Source organism: Pygocentrus nattereri, chromosome 10 (assembly GCF_015220715.1).
Source record: "Pygocentrus nattereri isolate fPygNat1 chromosome 10, fPygNat1.pri, whole genome shotgun sequence".
NCBI lineage: Eukaryota > Metazoa > Chordata > Actinopteri > Characiformes > Serrasalmidae > Pygocentrus > Pygocentrus nattereri.
The window spans coordinates 33,708,462-33,721,662 of NC_051220.1; the positions used below are offsets into that span (position 1 = coordinate 33,708,462).

General features: G+C 44.2%; 1 protein-coding gene and 1 gene segment (V, D, J or C); both read right to left on the reverse strand.

Annotated features, from left to right (window-relative positions):
- Positions 1 to 3,254, reverse strand: part of LOC108423471 (immunoglobulin lambda-1 light chain-like) — a 52,698-nt gene extending 49,444 nt beyond the window's left edge. Inside the window, exons 1-3 of the mRNA XM_037542148.1 lie at positions 3,191 to 3,254; positions 2,796 to 3,096; positions 1,470 to 1,474 (exon numbers count right to left, since the gene is read on the reverse strand). Coding sequence (XP_037398045.1) covers positions 1,470 to 1,474; positions 2,796 to 3,096; positions 3,191 to 3,239 — 355 coding nt within the window. The 5' untranslated portion in view covers positions 3,240 to 3,254. The remainder of the gene's footprint in view (positions 1 to 1,469; positions 1,475 to 2,795; positions 3,097 to 3,190) is intronic.
- LOC108423472 overlaps positions 1 to 13,201 on the reverse strand; it is a 147,083-nt gene that overhangs the window by 54,630 nt on the left and 79,252 nt on the right.

Sequence of the window (13,201 nt, forward strand, 5' to 3'; positions counted from 1 at the left end):
TTCACATTCACAGAGAGTCCGAATGAGCAAACTCAGAGAAAATGACTCTCTGATTGTGTGTGTTATTTTTTTTGATCTGTGAGGATGGTTTGGGGAGGAGCATGATCAATTCACCTGATGCTTTCATGGTCACCATTCTCATAATCACACACATGCTGTTTACAGCCCAGTGTTTTAATGTCAGTTGTTACATATAAATGGAAAATGTAGATTGACTGGCATTTTTCATTTAATTTCTTTGTTTACAGACTGAAACCTGAGCTGCCAATGTGCATCTAGGGGCATTTTACAGTGCAGGATTTCTCCAGTGGGGAACGGGGACATTTAGGTCTTCAGAAGTGACAATGATTTTTTGTTTCTGGATTTTTTTCAAAATTTAAAATAATGGCAAAATGAAATGCAGTTAAGATGCTGTCCAAGTTAGAACAGCTCAAGATTTCAGGAGCTGGACTGAAGGCCTAATGTGTCACATTAACCTGACAGTGGAATCAACCCATCATGGTTTTTAATTCTGATTTGTGGGACCAATTTTGGGAGAACAGTATCATTCTAGGCCTTCTGGAAATCCTAGATTTATCACTGACTGTGGTGCATTTTAGGCAGTGTCTTCTTCGTCTTTCGGCTGCTCCCTTTAGGGGTCGCCACAGCGGATCATCTGCCTCCATCTTGCCCTGTCCATTGCCTCCTCTACTTTCACACCAACCATCTCCATGTTTACCTTAACTACATCCATAAACCTTCTCTGAGGTCTACCTCTTCTCCTTCTACCTGGCAGCTCCATCTCCAACATTCTTTGCTCAATATATCTACTATTCTTCCTCAACACATGTCCAAACCATCCCAACCTGGGCTCTCTGGCTTTATCTCCAAACTGCTCCACTTTCACTGTCCCTCTGATCTGCTCATTTCTAATCTTGTCCATCCTTGTCACTCCCAACAAAATTTCAGGCAGTGTATTTTAATGAAAACAAGCATTTCGGGGCCAGGGCTCAGTACTGAACTGCTACAAGGCAAAATATATGTTCATGTGCTTGTTACATGCTTCAACATGCTTCAATAAAACACAGAGTGTCTTTTACAACCTTCAAATGTCCATTTTTCATTTACAATTGTAAAGAAATGTGCACATGAATATAAGCTCACCGCCAATATACCACTATGTGCTCATGTGAGTTCTAGTCGTGATTCACTAAATCAATGGATTTACAACACAAAGAGCACACAAAATTGTGAATTCTATCAAACCCATTGTTTAATGCGGCTCTACTGAATGCTGCATAACATGTTTAATAATTAATAAGCTTAAAACTGACCTTTACTATATTATTAGAGTAAATGTCAGTTTTAAGCTGAAATGCCCCTTAACAAGAATAAGACATTTGTTTCTGTGATGAGTGTAGATTTGCCTCAATACAAAATATCCTTTACATTTGTGATTTGTGACAAGCGACCGCCCCCCCCCCCCCCCACCCCCCTGGCCAATGCAAAAAAACCTGCAGCTGAAGCTACAGTGTCTTTGATGTTTGGAGTTTTAGTAGAGCAGTCTTATGTACATGCAGCACTGTGCATACTGGCAGCACAGTAATAAACAGCAGAATCTGACTGGAGGAGCTTTGAGATGGTCAGATATCCTTTCGTGGCTCCTTGTCTGTTCAGTTTGAATCGTTGTTTAAAATCATCTTCATAGTTCTGCTCAGTCGTGGGATAGCCAAAGCCAATTAGGGTCATAGCTGTACTGTCACTCTTTTGTCGATACCAATACATGATTTGTAAGCTACTGTCATCATGGCTACAGGTGATTGTTACATTGTCTTTGGCTAGCAGTGATGGAATCTGTTGAAATGTAACACAGTTTGTCTTCCCTGTTGAAAAAAAAAAGTAAGGCTTATAAACGGCAATTAAAAATAAGAAGAGGTTAATGAATCAATCATTTTGGAAAGAGATCATACCTGCAAACAAAATAAAGAACAGACACACTGCACAAGTACGGCACATCCTTCTGAATGAGGACATCACCCACTTTAGCTCATGCTCACTGCCTTTATATCAGTTTGAATTATGCAGATGAGCAGAGTGAGGCGCGTCAGCTTCCTTAAGTGAACCATAAATTCTGTAAACCCAGGAGTTGATCTTTGACAGCCTCCAAATATTGTTATATATGTTAGTTTTATCATAATTTTAATTCAACAGCTTTGACTGAGTTTTTTTAAATAAAACATACTATGTAACTTCATGCCATGAAACACATTGAGTCCAGCACAACATTACTGCAAGGCTTATCACTCTAAAACATGTCCACTACTGATGAAACTGTTCATTTTGATTGTTAAAAGAGATCAGTTAGGCTGAGATTAATAACTGGCTCATCACATTGATTTGTCAGTCTACTTAGGCTTTAGTGTTTGAAAACAAAGCAATTTGTTGAGTTCTCCTTTAGAGTACACTACTAATTTAAAATGTGTGTTCATTTAATTTAGTGGGTAAGTACTCTTAAATTCTCGGCTAAAATGTAAAAGTAACTGTACTGGGAATGTTGTCATTATAATGTTAACGAGCTTTATACAAACACTTTTTTCTGTATTCTAACACTGTACGTCAAATGATATGAGTTATATTCTGCAAGACAAAAGACAATAAATGAGAAGGTTAAGACGTAGCATTTGGTGCAGAATTCTCAACAGTACAGCACCTGAAGCCAACTAACTGTCATATAATCAGATAACTGAACAGTGACATACAGATCCTGTGGGTTTTAGGTTTTTAGTGAGCGAGTCATTCTAAGCTGAGCACTGTGCAAACTGGCTGCACAGAAATACACAGCAGAGTCTGACGGCTTCACATCAGAAATGATCAGCTCTCCGGATGTAGTGTTCTGGCTGGTCATTTTAAACTGGTCAGTAAATCCAGTCTCGATAGTTGGTGTGCCTGCGGTGTAGCCGTAGCCGATCAGGGTTAGAGTTGTGCTGGCTGTCTCTTGGCGATACCACAGCATCACAGTTAAACTGTTGTCATCATGGCTACACTGGAGTTTTACTATGGCTATCTGATTAACTATCATAGATGGAACCTGCTGAAACTTTACACTGTCTGCCGTCTCTGTTAAATAAAAAAGAGATACTGTAAACAAACAAAAACATTAAGAAAGGAACATGTGTCAAAATACATCCATAGTTTCATTACTGAATCATACTTGAAAAGACAATGAGGAAAATGCCCAGCAAATAGGGAATGCCACACATCCTTCTGAATGTCTGTAGAAGACAGAGTGATTCAGGATGTATGAATGAGAGAGAGAGAGAGAGAGAGAGAGAGAGAGAGAGAGTGAGAGAGTTAAGAAATGACAATGTATAAACAGTAGAACAATGTATAAACATGAAGAACAGGTCTGATAGCTGAGTCACATCTCCCCCTATTGGCATAAAACAGACCCAAGTCTTTGCACATGCATTTTCAGACTTTAAATGCAGCAATAATCATTTTAAAAAAGGAAAAAAGCAAAAGCTGAGTTGAAATGACACATACCTGCTTGTTTAGTCAGTAAACAGTACTTGCCCCCATTTCCATCCTTAACAGTAGAGTGTAGTATTAAACCCCATCAAACAACAAACCACAAATATGATGCTAACAATCAGATAATAAGCCAGAAATACAGAACAAAGCTGCAATTACAGTTTGAAGCAGGGGCGGTTTATATGTTTGGTCTTTTGGTACGGCACTCATATGAATGTGCAGCAGTTTGTTTACTGACACCGCAGTAATAAACAGCAGAATCAGACTGCTGGAGCTCTGAGATGCTCAGATCTTCCACGGTTGTCTGTCTGTTCAGTGTGAACCGCTCTTGGAATCTATCTTCATTGTTTAGACTACCTTTGCCAACGGTGTAGCTGATCAGAGCCAAAGCTGTGCTATTACTCTTTTGCTGATACCATAACACAGCAGTGTATGTACTGTCACTATGGCTACATTCAATCTTCACGGTGTCTTTTTGTTTGGCAAACAGCAATGAGCTCTGTTGAACATTCACAGATGCTGCACCTGTTGAAGAAAAAAGCTGTAAAACTTGAAAAATCCAAAAATAAAAAAAATACCATAGTTATTGTTATTGTTTTTTAATAAGCTGTACCTAAAAACAAAGCAAAAAATGCAAACAATCCACAAGCAACGTTCATCCTTCTGAATGAATCTCACTTTGCCTTTATGCCATGAGCAGCGCAGACACTGAGAGTCAGACTGAGAGAGAGCCAATAGTAGAGGAGATGCCGCAGTGCATGCGCAGCCACAAAGTGGTAAGTAACAAGTGCTAACCTGTAAGGAATAAAGGTTTACAGTCATTTTAAACTCCTCAACCACAACTAAACCCTGTGCTATCTGAAAATAACTAATTTTCTAATCTAGTGATTAGAATAAAGTGCATACTATAAATCTGATATTTCTGGCTCTCCTCCATGCATTGAGAAGAACAAAGTTGTAACAGTATTTTTAGCCACACTTGTGTTATTGAAGTGAATTACAGTTAAAAACCACGAACCATAGCAGTGGTATCAAGGTGGGTTTCTTCTGGGCCTTCTGCATTCCTTCTGCAGATATTAGCACTTTCCCACGTCTAAAGGCCTCGATTATTAACTGATGAGTTTAATGAAGTTGGTTTAATGAGGCAAAACTCTTAACAGTGTTGTGGCCCACCAGGACTGGAGTCCGAGATATGTAGGCTGTAAAGTTTCAGTCACAAAACCACTGGTAACCTACTGCTAAACCTGTTAAATGTATCAAAACTTCTTGCATATCAATATCTCTATTGCTTTAGACTAGGGTGCCCAAACTTTTTAAACATGGGGGACCAAAAGGTAGTACTTATGCAATGTAAAACATAATTTTTTTTGTTTGTTTGTTTACTTTAATAATATGCTAAAATGCAAATCTAATAATGCTCAAGAAGGTGCCCAGCATTCTTAGCTGTTTTGTTGGTTGATCATATTTCCTAATATGCGTTGTTAGCAAAAGTGCTGTGTGAAAAAAAGCCAAAACTAAGAGTATATATATATATATATAAATAATTAAGTATTATACAATTAAAAAAGCTAAAACTAAGCATATATATATATATGCTTAGTTTTAGCTTTTTTAATTGTATAATACTTACTTATTTATACAATAAGTATTCTTTCATTGCTTAAAGGAATGAGAGTTAGGCAACTTTCTGCCAGGCCAACTGTTATGCCCCAGCAATAAGTCGTTTGATTTTTGTTACTAAGTTGTTTCGTTATTATGACGATAAAGCAGAGATGCATTCTGGGTAGTAAGAAGAAGCGTTTGTTATGCACATGTCATTGTCAGTTGTGTGCTCATCCTGCCTGCGGTCATAGCTCAAACTTTCTCTCCCTCTTTGCTAAGGCATTGTCTGTGAGTACAACCTATATATTACTTGTATGCAGACTAGTTATACGCTGTGTTCGATAGCATCTTTATGCATAACTAGTTACATAGTTAAGCTAGTTATGCTATGCTGCTTATCTATATGCTATGTTGACGTGTATGCTAATTGAAACGTCTCGTTGTAATTGTTACAGTTTCACAAGATTCTCACTAAACCTCATGGAAAGAATTATCCGTGTCCTGGAGTTTTTTGAGAGTGTTTAAACTGATTGGAATCCAGCCCATGAAAGTGAAAAGACAGCAATACAGCTACGAGGGACTGTTTAAACTGATTGGAATCCAGCCCATGAAAGTGAAAAGACAGCAATTCAGCTACGAGGGCCGCGAGGATAGCCTTAGCGTGGAGCTAATTACTATCAGAAATACGCGGCTAACCTTCAGCTTCCAGACAGCTTCACATTAGCCCGCTCCTCTCGATAACGATTAGCGCAACGAATCAGGATGTCACAACGCAGCGACAGTAGTAAACAAGTAGTAAACAAGCTTCTGCTCACTCGGGTATGGCCAACGCTATACCTTCGGCGTCGCGGGTGCTCATGGGGAACCAAGCCGCCGCCTCTGAAGCCATTACTGCACACCAGGTGCGTCAAGGTTCACATGCAAGCGGAGCACCTCCCCAACCGTTTCTCTACTCCGCTCCAGCACCGCAGCTTCGTGGAGCTTCTCCACAACGCCGTTTCAAGAAGGAGCCTTCGATTCCGTTTGATCCACTATTCCAAAGGACACAATACGGAGCTAGCCACGACCGTTCTACGACTACAGCAGACTTCATTAGGTATCTAGCCCGCAACCAGTTGGTGACTTCAGGTCTCACCAAATACGATGACCAGCCCGTGAACTACTGGGCCTGGAAGGCATCATTCCAAAACGCTATCAGTGAGTTAGACCTGCATGCTGCGGAAGAGCTCGACCTTCTGATTAAGTACCTAGGAAAGAAATCAGCAGAACAGGTAAGGAGGATTAGGACGGTTAACATCGGGAGTCCACCAATTGGCCTGCGTATGGCATGGGAGCGCCTTGACGAGATGTACGGTTCGCCTGAAGCCGTTGAACAGGCTCTTTTCAGCAAATTAGAAAGCTTTCCGAAGGTCACGGCGAAGGGTCCGCAGAAGCTTAGGGATTTGGCCGACCTTCTAGCGGAGCTACAAGCCGCCAAGCAGGATGGCTATTTAGCAGGTTTGCTTTACTTGGACACTTCGAGGGGAATTAGACCTATTATAGAGAAACTCCCATACAACCTCCAGGAAAAATGGCTGTACTATGGGACGAAATACAAGCGTGAAAACATGGTCAGCTTCCCACCGTTTTCTGCGCTAGTGGACTTCATCTCCATGGAAGCAAAGGCTCGCACAGATCCAAGTTTTAGCTTCTTCGTGCAGGCTTCGACTGAGAAGAAGGGCAACTGGGAGAGGCCTACAAAGACGTCTGTGTACACGCAGAAAACACAAGTTTCGGCGACAACCAAGTCTTTCAACCAAGACAACCAAGAGTTCAGAGAGCGAATTGATCCAAGCAAACTCTGTCCTCTGCATAGGAAGCCGCACCCTCTGAAGAAATGCGGGGGCTTCCGAGAGAAAAGCATCGAAGAACGCAAACAGCTCTTGAAAGATCACTACATCTGCTTTCGCTGTTGTTCTTCCACAGAACATCTCGCCAAGAATTGTGAGGCGGAGGTAGAATGCACAGAGTGTGGGAGCACCACTCATGCTTCAGCACTGCACCCTAAGCCCTTCACTCAGAAGCCTAAGTCTTCTACCCCCTATACAGCGGACGGCGGGGAGCAAGATGAAGCAGAGAGTCAAGAAGTCAAGTCTTCGTGCATGCAGGTATGTGGAGAAGACTTGAGCGCTAGAACATGTGCCAAGATTTGTTTGGTTAGCGTGTTCCCGAATGGATGCAAAGAGAAGGCCAAGAGAATGTACGCTATACTGGATGAGCAGAGTAACCGATCACTCGTACGGTCAGAGTTCTTTGACACCTTCCAGATATTTGGATGCTCTTTCTCGTACACGCTCACGACGTGTGCAGGCCTGACTGAGATGGCGGGGAGAAGAGCTCGAGGCTTCACTGTAGAATCAGTGAGTGAGGGAGTGAGTATTCCACTGCCTACGCTCCTCGAGTGCAACCAAATTCCCAATGTCCGTACAGAAATTCCTACGCCGGACGCCGCCTATCATCATCCTCATCTTAAACGTATCGCCAAGAAGATACCACCTTTAGACCCAGAGGCCAAGATACTCTTGTTGCTGGGCAGAGACATCTTGCGGGTGCATAAGGTCCGCGAGCAGATAAGTGGCCCAGGGGATGCACCATTTGCCCAGAGGCTTGACCTGGGTTGGGTTGTTGTCGGTGACGTGTGCCTTAGAGGTGCGCACAGATCGATGGAGGTGAGGAGTTGGAAGACAGCTATCCTGGAAAACGGACGTACAAGTCACCTTCAGCCATGCGGTAACAAGGTCAGTGTGAAAGAGAAGTTTCATCTGGGACATTCTCAGCAGCGTGACTCAGCGGCTACCATTGCACGTAGCTTAAGCTTATCAGTTGGAGACCGCCTGGGGCAGACCGTCTTTGCTCAAACATCCGACGATCATAGACTTGCTCCGTCCAGAGAGGATTTAGAGTTCCTTGAGCTGATGGAGGCCGAATGCTATCAGGACAGCTCAAATAGTTGGGTTGCGCCTCTACCTTTCCGGACTCCGAGATGGCAGCTGCCTAACAATAGACAGCAGGCTCTTGACCGCCTCATCTCACTTCAGCGCTCACTGGAGAAGCGGCCACAAATGAAAGTGGATTTCTTGAAGTTTATGGAAAAGATGCTCAAGAAGGCACACGCAGAAGTTGCTCCACCAGTGAGGCCGGGACAAGAGTGCTGGTACCTGCCTTTGTTTGGCGTGTACCATCCGAGGAAGCCGGATAAGATCCGTGTGGTCTTCGACAGCAGCGCGTCAAGTGAAGGAGTGTCGCTCAACGATGTCCTGCTCACAGGGCCCGACCTCAACAATAGCCTGTTGGGCATTCTCATGAGGTTCAGGAAGGAACAGGTAGCGGTCACTGCTGACATTGAACACATGTTCCATTGCTTCATTGTCCGGGAAGACCACCAAGACTTTCTTCGTTTCCTGTGGTTTAAGGATAACAACCCTAACGCTGACATCGTGGACTACAGGATGCGAGTTCACCTCTTTGGCAATAGCCCCTCGCCTGCCGTTGCAGTGTACGGGTTGAGGAGGGCAGCTAAGGAAGCGGAAGCCGATTATGGCAGCGATGCAAGAAGGTTTGTTGAACGTGAATTCTACGTGGACGACGCCTTAAAGTCTTTTGCCAGAGAAGAAGAAGCGATTAGTGTTCTTCGACGGGCTCAGAAGATGCTCGCAGCATCCAACCTCAGGCTGCAAAAGATCGCATCGAACAGACCAGCAGTCATCAAAGCGTTTCCGCTTGAGGATTGCTCTAAGGAAGTCGACAGTCTCAGTCTCTTTGCAGATGATACACCCATCCAACGCAGTCTTGGATTGCTTTGGAACATGCTCGCAGACACCTTTATGTTCCGAATTGAGGATGATCAGAAGCCGTTCACTCGCAGGGGAGTGCTTTCGACTGTGAATAGTCTTTATGACCCTCTGGGGTTCCTTGCACCTATCACAGTCAACGGGAGGTTGATGCTTAGAGAACTCACCATGCAAGGAGAAGACTGGGATGCGCCGCTCCCCAAAGACAAAGAGGTGGAGTGGACTGGATGGAAACAGTCGCTTCGGGACTTAGAAGGTCTGCAGATACCACGTCCTTACACACCCCTTTCCACTACGGGTGTGTTGAGTAGAGAACTTTGTGTTTTTGCAGACGCATCAACAAAAGCAATAGCAGCTGTGGCCTACATCAGGGTGACGAGTCACCAAGGACAGATTGGAATCGGATTCGTCTTCGGGAAGGCGAAGTTAGCTCCTCCAGCTGGAGCGACCGTTCCAAGACTCGAGCTCTGTGCCGCTGTGCTTGCGGTCGAGATTGTTGAGATGATAGTTGCGGAGATGGATATCACGTTTGACAGCATCACCTACTACACAGATAGCAAGGTCGTGCTAGGCTACATTTACAACCAATCTAGGAGATTTTATGTCTACGTGCATAACAGGGTCCAGCGTATCCGCCAATCTCCTTGTTTTGGTCAATGGAGGTACGTCCCAACGCACCTCAACCCAGCTGACATCGGGTCAAGAACGACAACGCCGGCCTTACTGAGCAGCACAGCTTGGCTCAAGGGACCAATCTTTCTTCATAGCGCAGCTTCATGCTTGTCTGATTCTCAGGAGACATACGAGATGGTTGAGCCTGACCTTGACTCAGAAGTGCGACCCCAAGTGCTCACAAGCTTCACACATGTCGTTAGAAATGTGATACGCCCACAGCGGTTTGAACGCTTTTCCAACTTCGGAGCTCTTCTTATGGCCATAGCACATCTCATTCATGTGGCACGTTCCTTTGCCCGTTCAGCCCAGGATGGATGCCGAGGGTGGCACATCTGTCGTCCTTCAGAAGAAGAGCTGCTGAGAGCCAAGGCGTGTATCGTGAGGAGTGTTCAAAGTGAGTACTATGCGGAAGAACTGACCCGCATTGGTTCAGGAACCAATATCCAACCTTCCAGCAGTCTGTGGAAGCTGCACCCCACATTGGATCAAGACCAACTTCTCAGGGCAGGAGGCCGGATCGAGCAGGCGGGACTGGGCATGAGCGAGTCTCATCCTATTATCATACCTGGCCAGCATCATCTTGCAACCCTGCTTGTGTTGCATTATCATGAAGCGGTGAAACACCAAGGGAGGCATATGACTGAAGGTGCCATCTGAGCGGCAGGGTTCTGGCTAGTAGGCGCCAAACGCCGCATCAGCAGTCTGCTCTACAAATGCGTCACTTGTAGGAAATTGAGAGGGAAGACCGAATACCAGCAGATGGCAACTCTGCCAGCGGAACGCCTACAAGTTGCACCCCCTTTCACCTACGTAGGTGTGGACGTCTTTGGACCGTGGGACATCGTCGCACGCCGCACGAGAGGAGGAATCGCCAACTCCAAACGCTGGGCCGTGATGTTCTCGTGCATGTGCTCAAGAGCAGTTCACATTGAGCTGATCGAAGCAATGAGTTCCAGCAGCTTCATCAATGCTTTGAGGAGGTTCTTTGCAATCAGGGGGCCTGCAAGGCAGATACGCTCAGACTGCGGAACCAACTTTATCGGCGCTTCTCGAGAGTTGAGCATGGACAGACAGAGTCCAGACTTCCACAGCATGGAGAAATTCTTGGAGACTCAAAATTGTACCTGGGTTTTCAACCCACCCCACGCGTCCCATATGGGTGGGGCTTGGGAGCGAATGATTGGCATCGCCCGTCGCATACTGGACTGCATGCTGCTCGAACAGAAGAGGTTTCCCTTGACGCACGAGGTCTTGGCTACCCTCATGGCAGAGGTAGCGGCGATCATGAATGCGAGACCTCTCGTCCCAGTATCATCAGATCCGGAGTCGCCGCTCATTCTCACCCCAGCGATGCTTCTAACCCTCAAGACAGGCACTTCACCCCCTCCACCACTGACCAGCATGGAGGACGCAGCTCTCTTTCGGGAGGAGTGGAAGCGAGTTCAAGGTTTAGCAGACACTTTTTGGTATAGGTGGAGGCGGGAATACCTTAAAACGCTGCAGCTCAGACACAAGTGGCAAAAGAAACGGCCGAGTCTCCAAGAAGGGGATGTAGTGCTTTTGAAAGATGCTCAAGCGAAGAGAAACCAGTGGCCTATGGGTATTGTCAGGAGAACCTTTCCAGGAGAGGACAAGCTGGTTCGGAAAATCGACGTGGAAGTGATCAAGGATGGAACTAAGAGAACTTTCTTACGCCCTATTACAGAAGTAGTTCTGCTTCTTTCCCCACAGACTGAATCTTCTCATTAGTGTGGGCCCTAGAGTGCCCAGGCGGGGAGTGTTATGCCCCAGCAATAAGTTGTTTGATTTTTGTAACTAAGTTGTTTCGTTATTATGACGATAAAGCAGAGATGCATTCTGGGTAGTAAGAAGTAGCGTTTGTTATGCACATGTCATTGTCAGTTGTGTGCTCATCCTGCCTGCGGTCATAGCTCAAACTTTCTCTCCCTCTTTGCTAAGGCATTGTCTGTGAGTACAACCTATATATTACTTGTATGCAGACTAGTTATACGCTGTGTTCGCTAGCATCTTTATGCATAACTAGTTACATAGTTAAGCTAGTTATGCTATGCTGCTTATCTATATGCTATGTTGACGTGTATGCTAATTGAAACGTCTCGTTGTAATTGTTACAGTTTCACAAGATTCTCACTAAACCTCATGGAAAGAATTATCCGTGTCCTGGAGTTTTTTGAGAGTGTTTAAACTGATTGGAATCCAGCCCATGAAACCAACTCAAATGTCCTCGTGGCTATTTGTGCCATGTGCATCTCACTCTACACTAGATAAATACTCTACATTCCTGCTTCACTGCAAACTCAAGAATGTCACAAATGAAAAAAGAACAGTTCAGAAACCGTTTGTAAACATTCTTATGATGCACAGCTTGAAGCACTCATGTTCACACACAAGATTATTATGATGAAGAGAGAGACTGAGAGAGTGAGAGCTAAAAAGAACATTGACACTGTAGCCTTTACAAACACACACTATTGTGCATTTAACCATATTAGCTGTAAACCCTGAGGAGTCTTTGTGGTTTAAAGGCTGGGTGGAGGAGGGAGTGGTGTGCCACAGCTGCACTTACAGCTTTCAGGAAATGATTTTCATGTGCTATCAGGAAATCAGAGGTCTTGCTCTATGCTAAGATGTTAATGCATTCAGTTTCTACATGATGGCTTGTCATTTGGTAGGTTTGTGTTATAGTGCAAACAGTAGCATCATCATGGTTGGGTCAGGTGCGAGTGCCTGGCTGCCTTCCAGTATGTTTTTGTTCCACAATATGCTAACTCTCATTCACTGTGGAAACTAGCAGCACACAGATATAATGCATCGCTGTCCTTTTTGACATCCACTGTCAGGGACCATTTCTTCCTCTCCGTACTCCCGACCTTAAAGCCAGTCTCAAAACCCTTCTCATACGTGGGGTTTTGAGCTACATATCTTGCTATAAGTACTGGCTCTTTGCCTTGGAGCTGTCTGTACCAGTACATGTAGTCATAGTCAGTGTCATTTTGGAAACAGTGCATGTCCACTGAGGTTCCTGCGGGTTTGAAGACGTATTCAGGCCACTGTGTGATCAGCACTCCTTCGCTGAAGCCTAAAAGGGAAAAAATAACAAGAGCAGGTATGGATTATAAAAATAACTTGACATTTCTATGTGGAAGATTCAGTTCAGTTTGAGTTAATGTTCTGAAAGTAGTCTTCACTCACATACCTTTCAGTAAAATAAGACAGAATGTGTATATGAGAGCTTCTGTCATGTTGACCTTGGTTTAAAGAAAAGTGCCAATGAACTTTAGCTGTCATATTCAGTTCTTTTTCCCACATTGTTCATGTGATGTAGACTATGAGAATGCAGTCACTCCCACATGCTCTTTCATCATCTGTCCAATGAGTTTTTTGCAGCTACAGGCAATTTTAAGTCCTATCAGTGTTCCTGTAGATACATGCTCATGTTGTTCACATGAGTCAAACATAATATTTTTTAGCATGAAATAAAGACTTTTACAAAATATTTGGGTACTACTTCACAATAAGACTGAAGTTATAAGGGCTTTAAAAAAATATTTAAATTTTGTTCA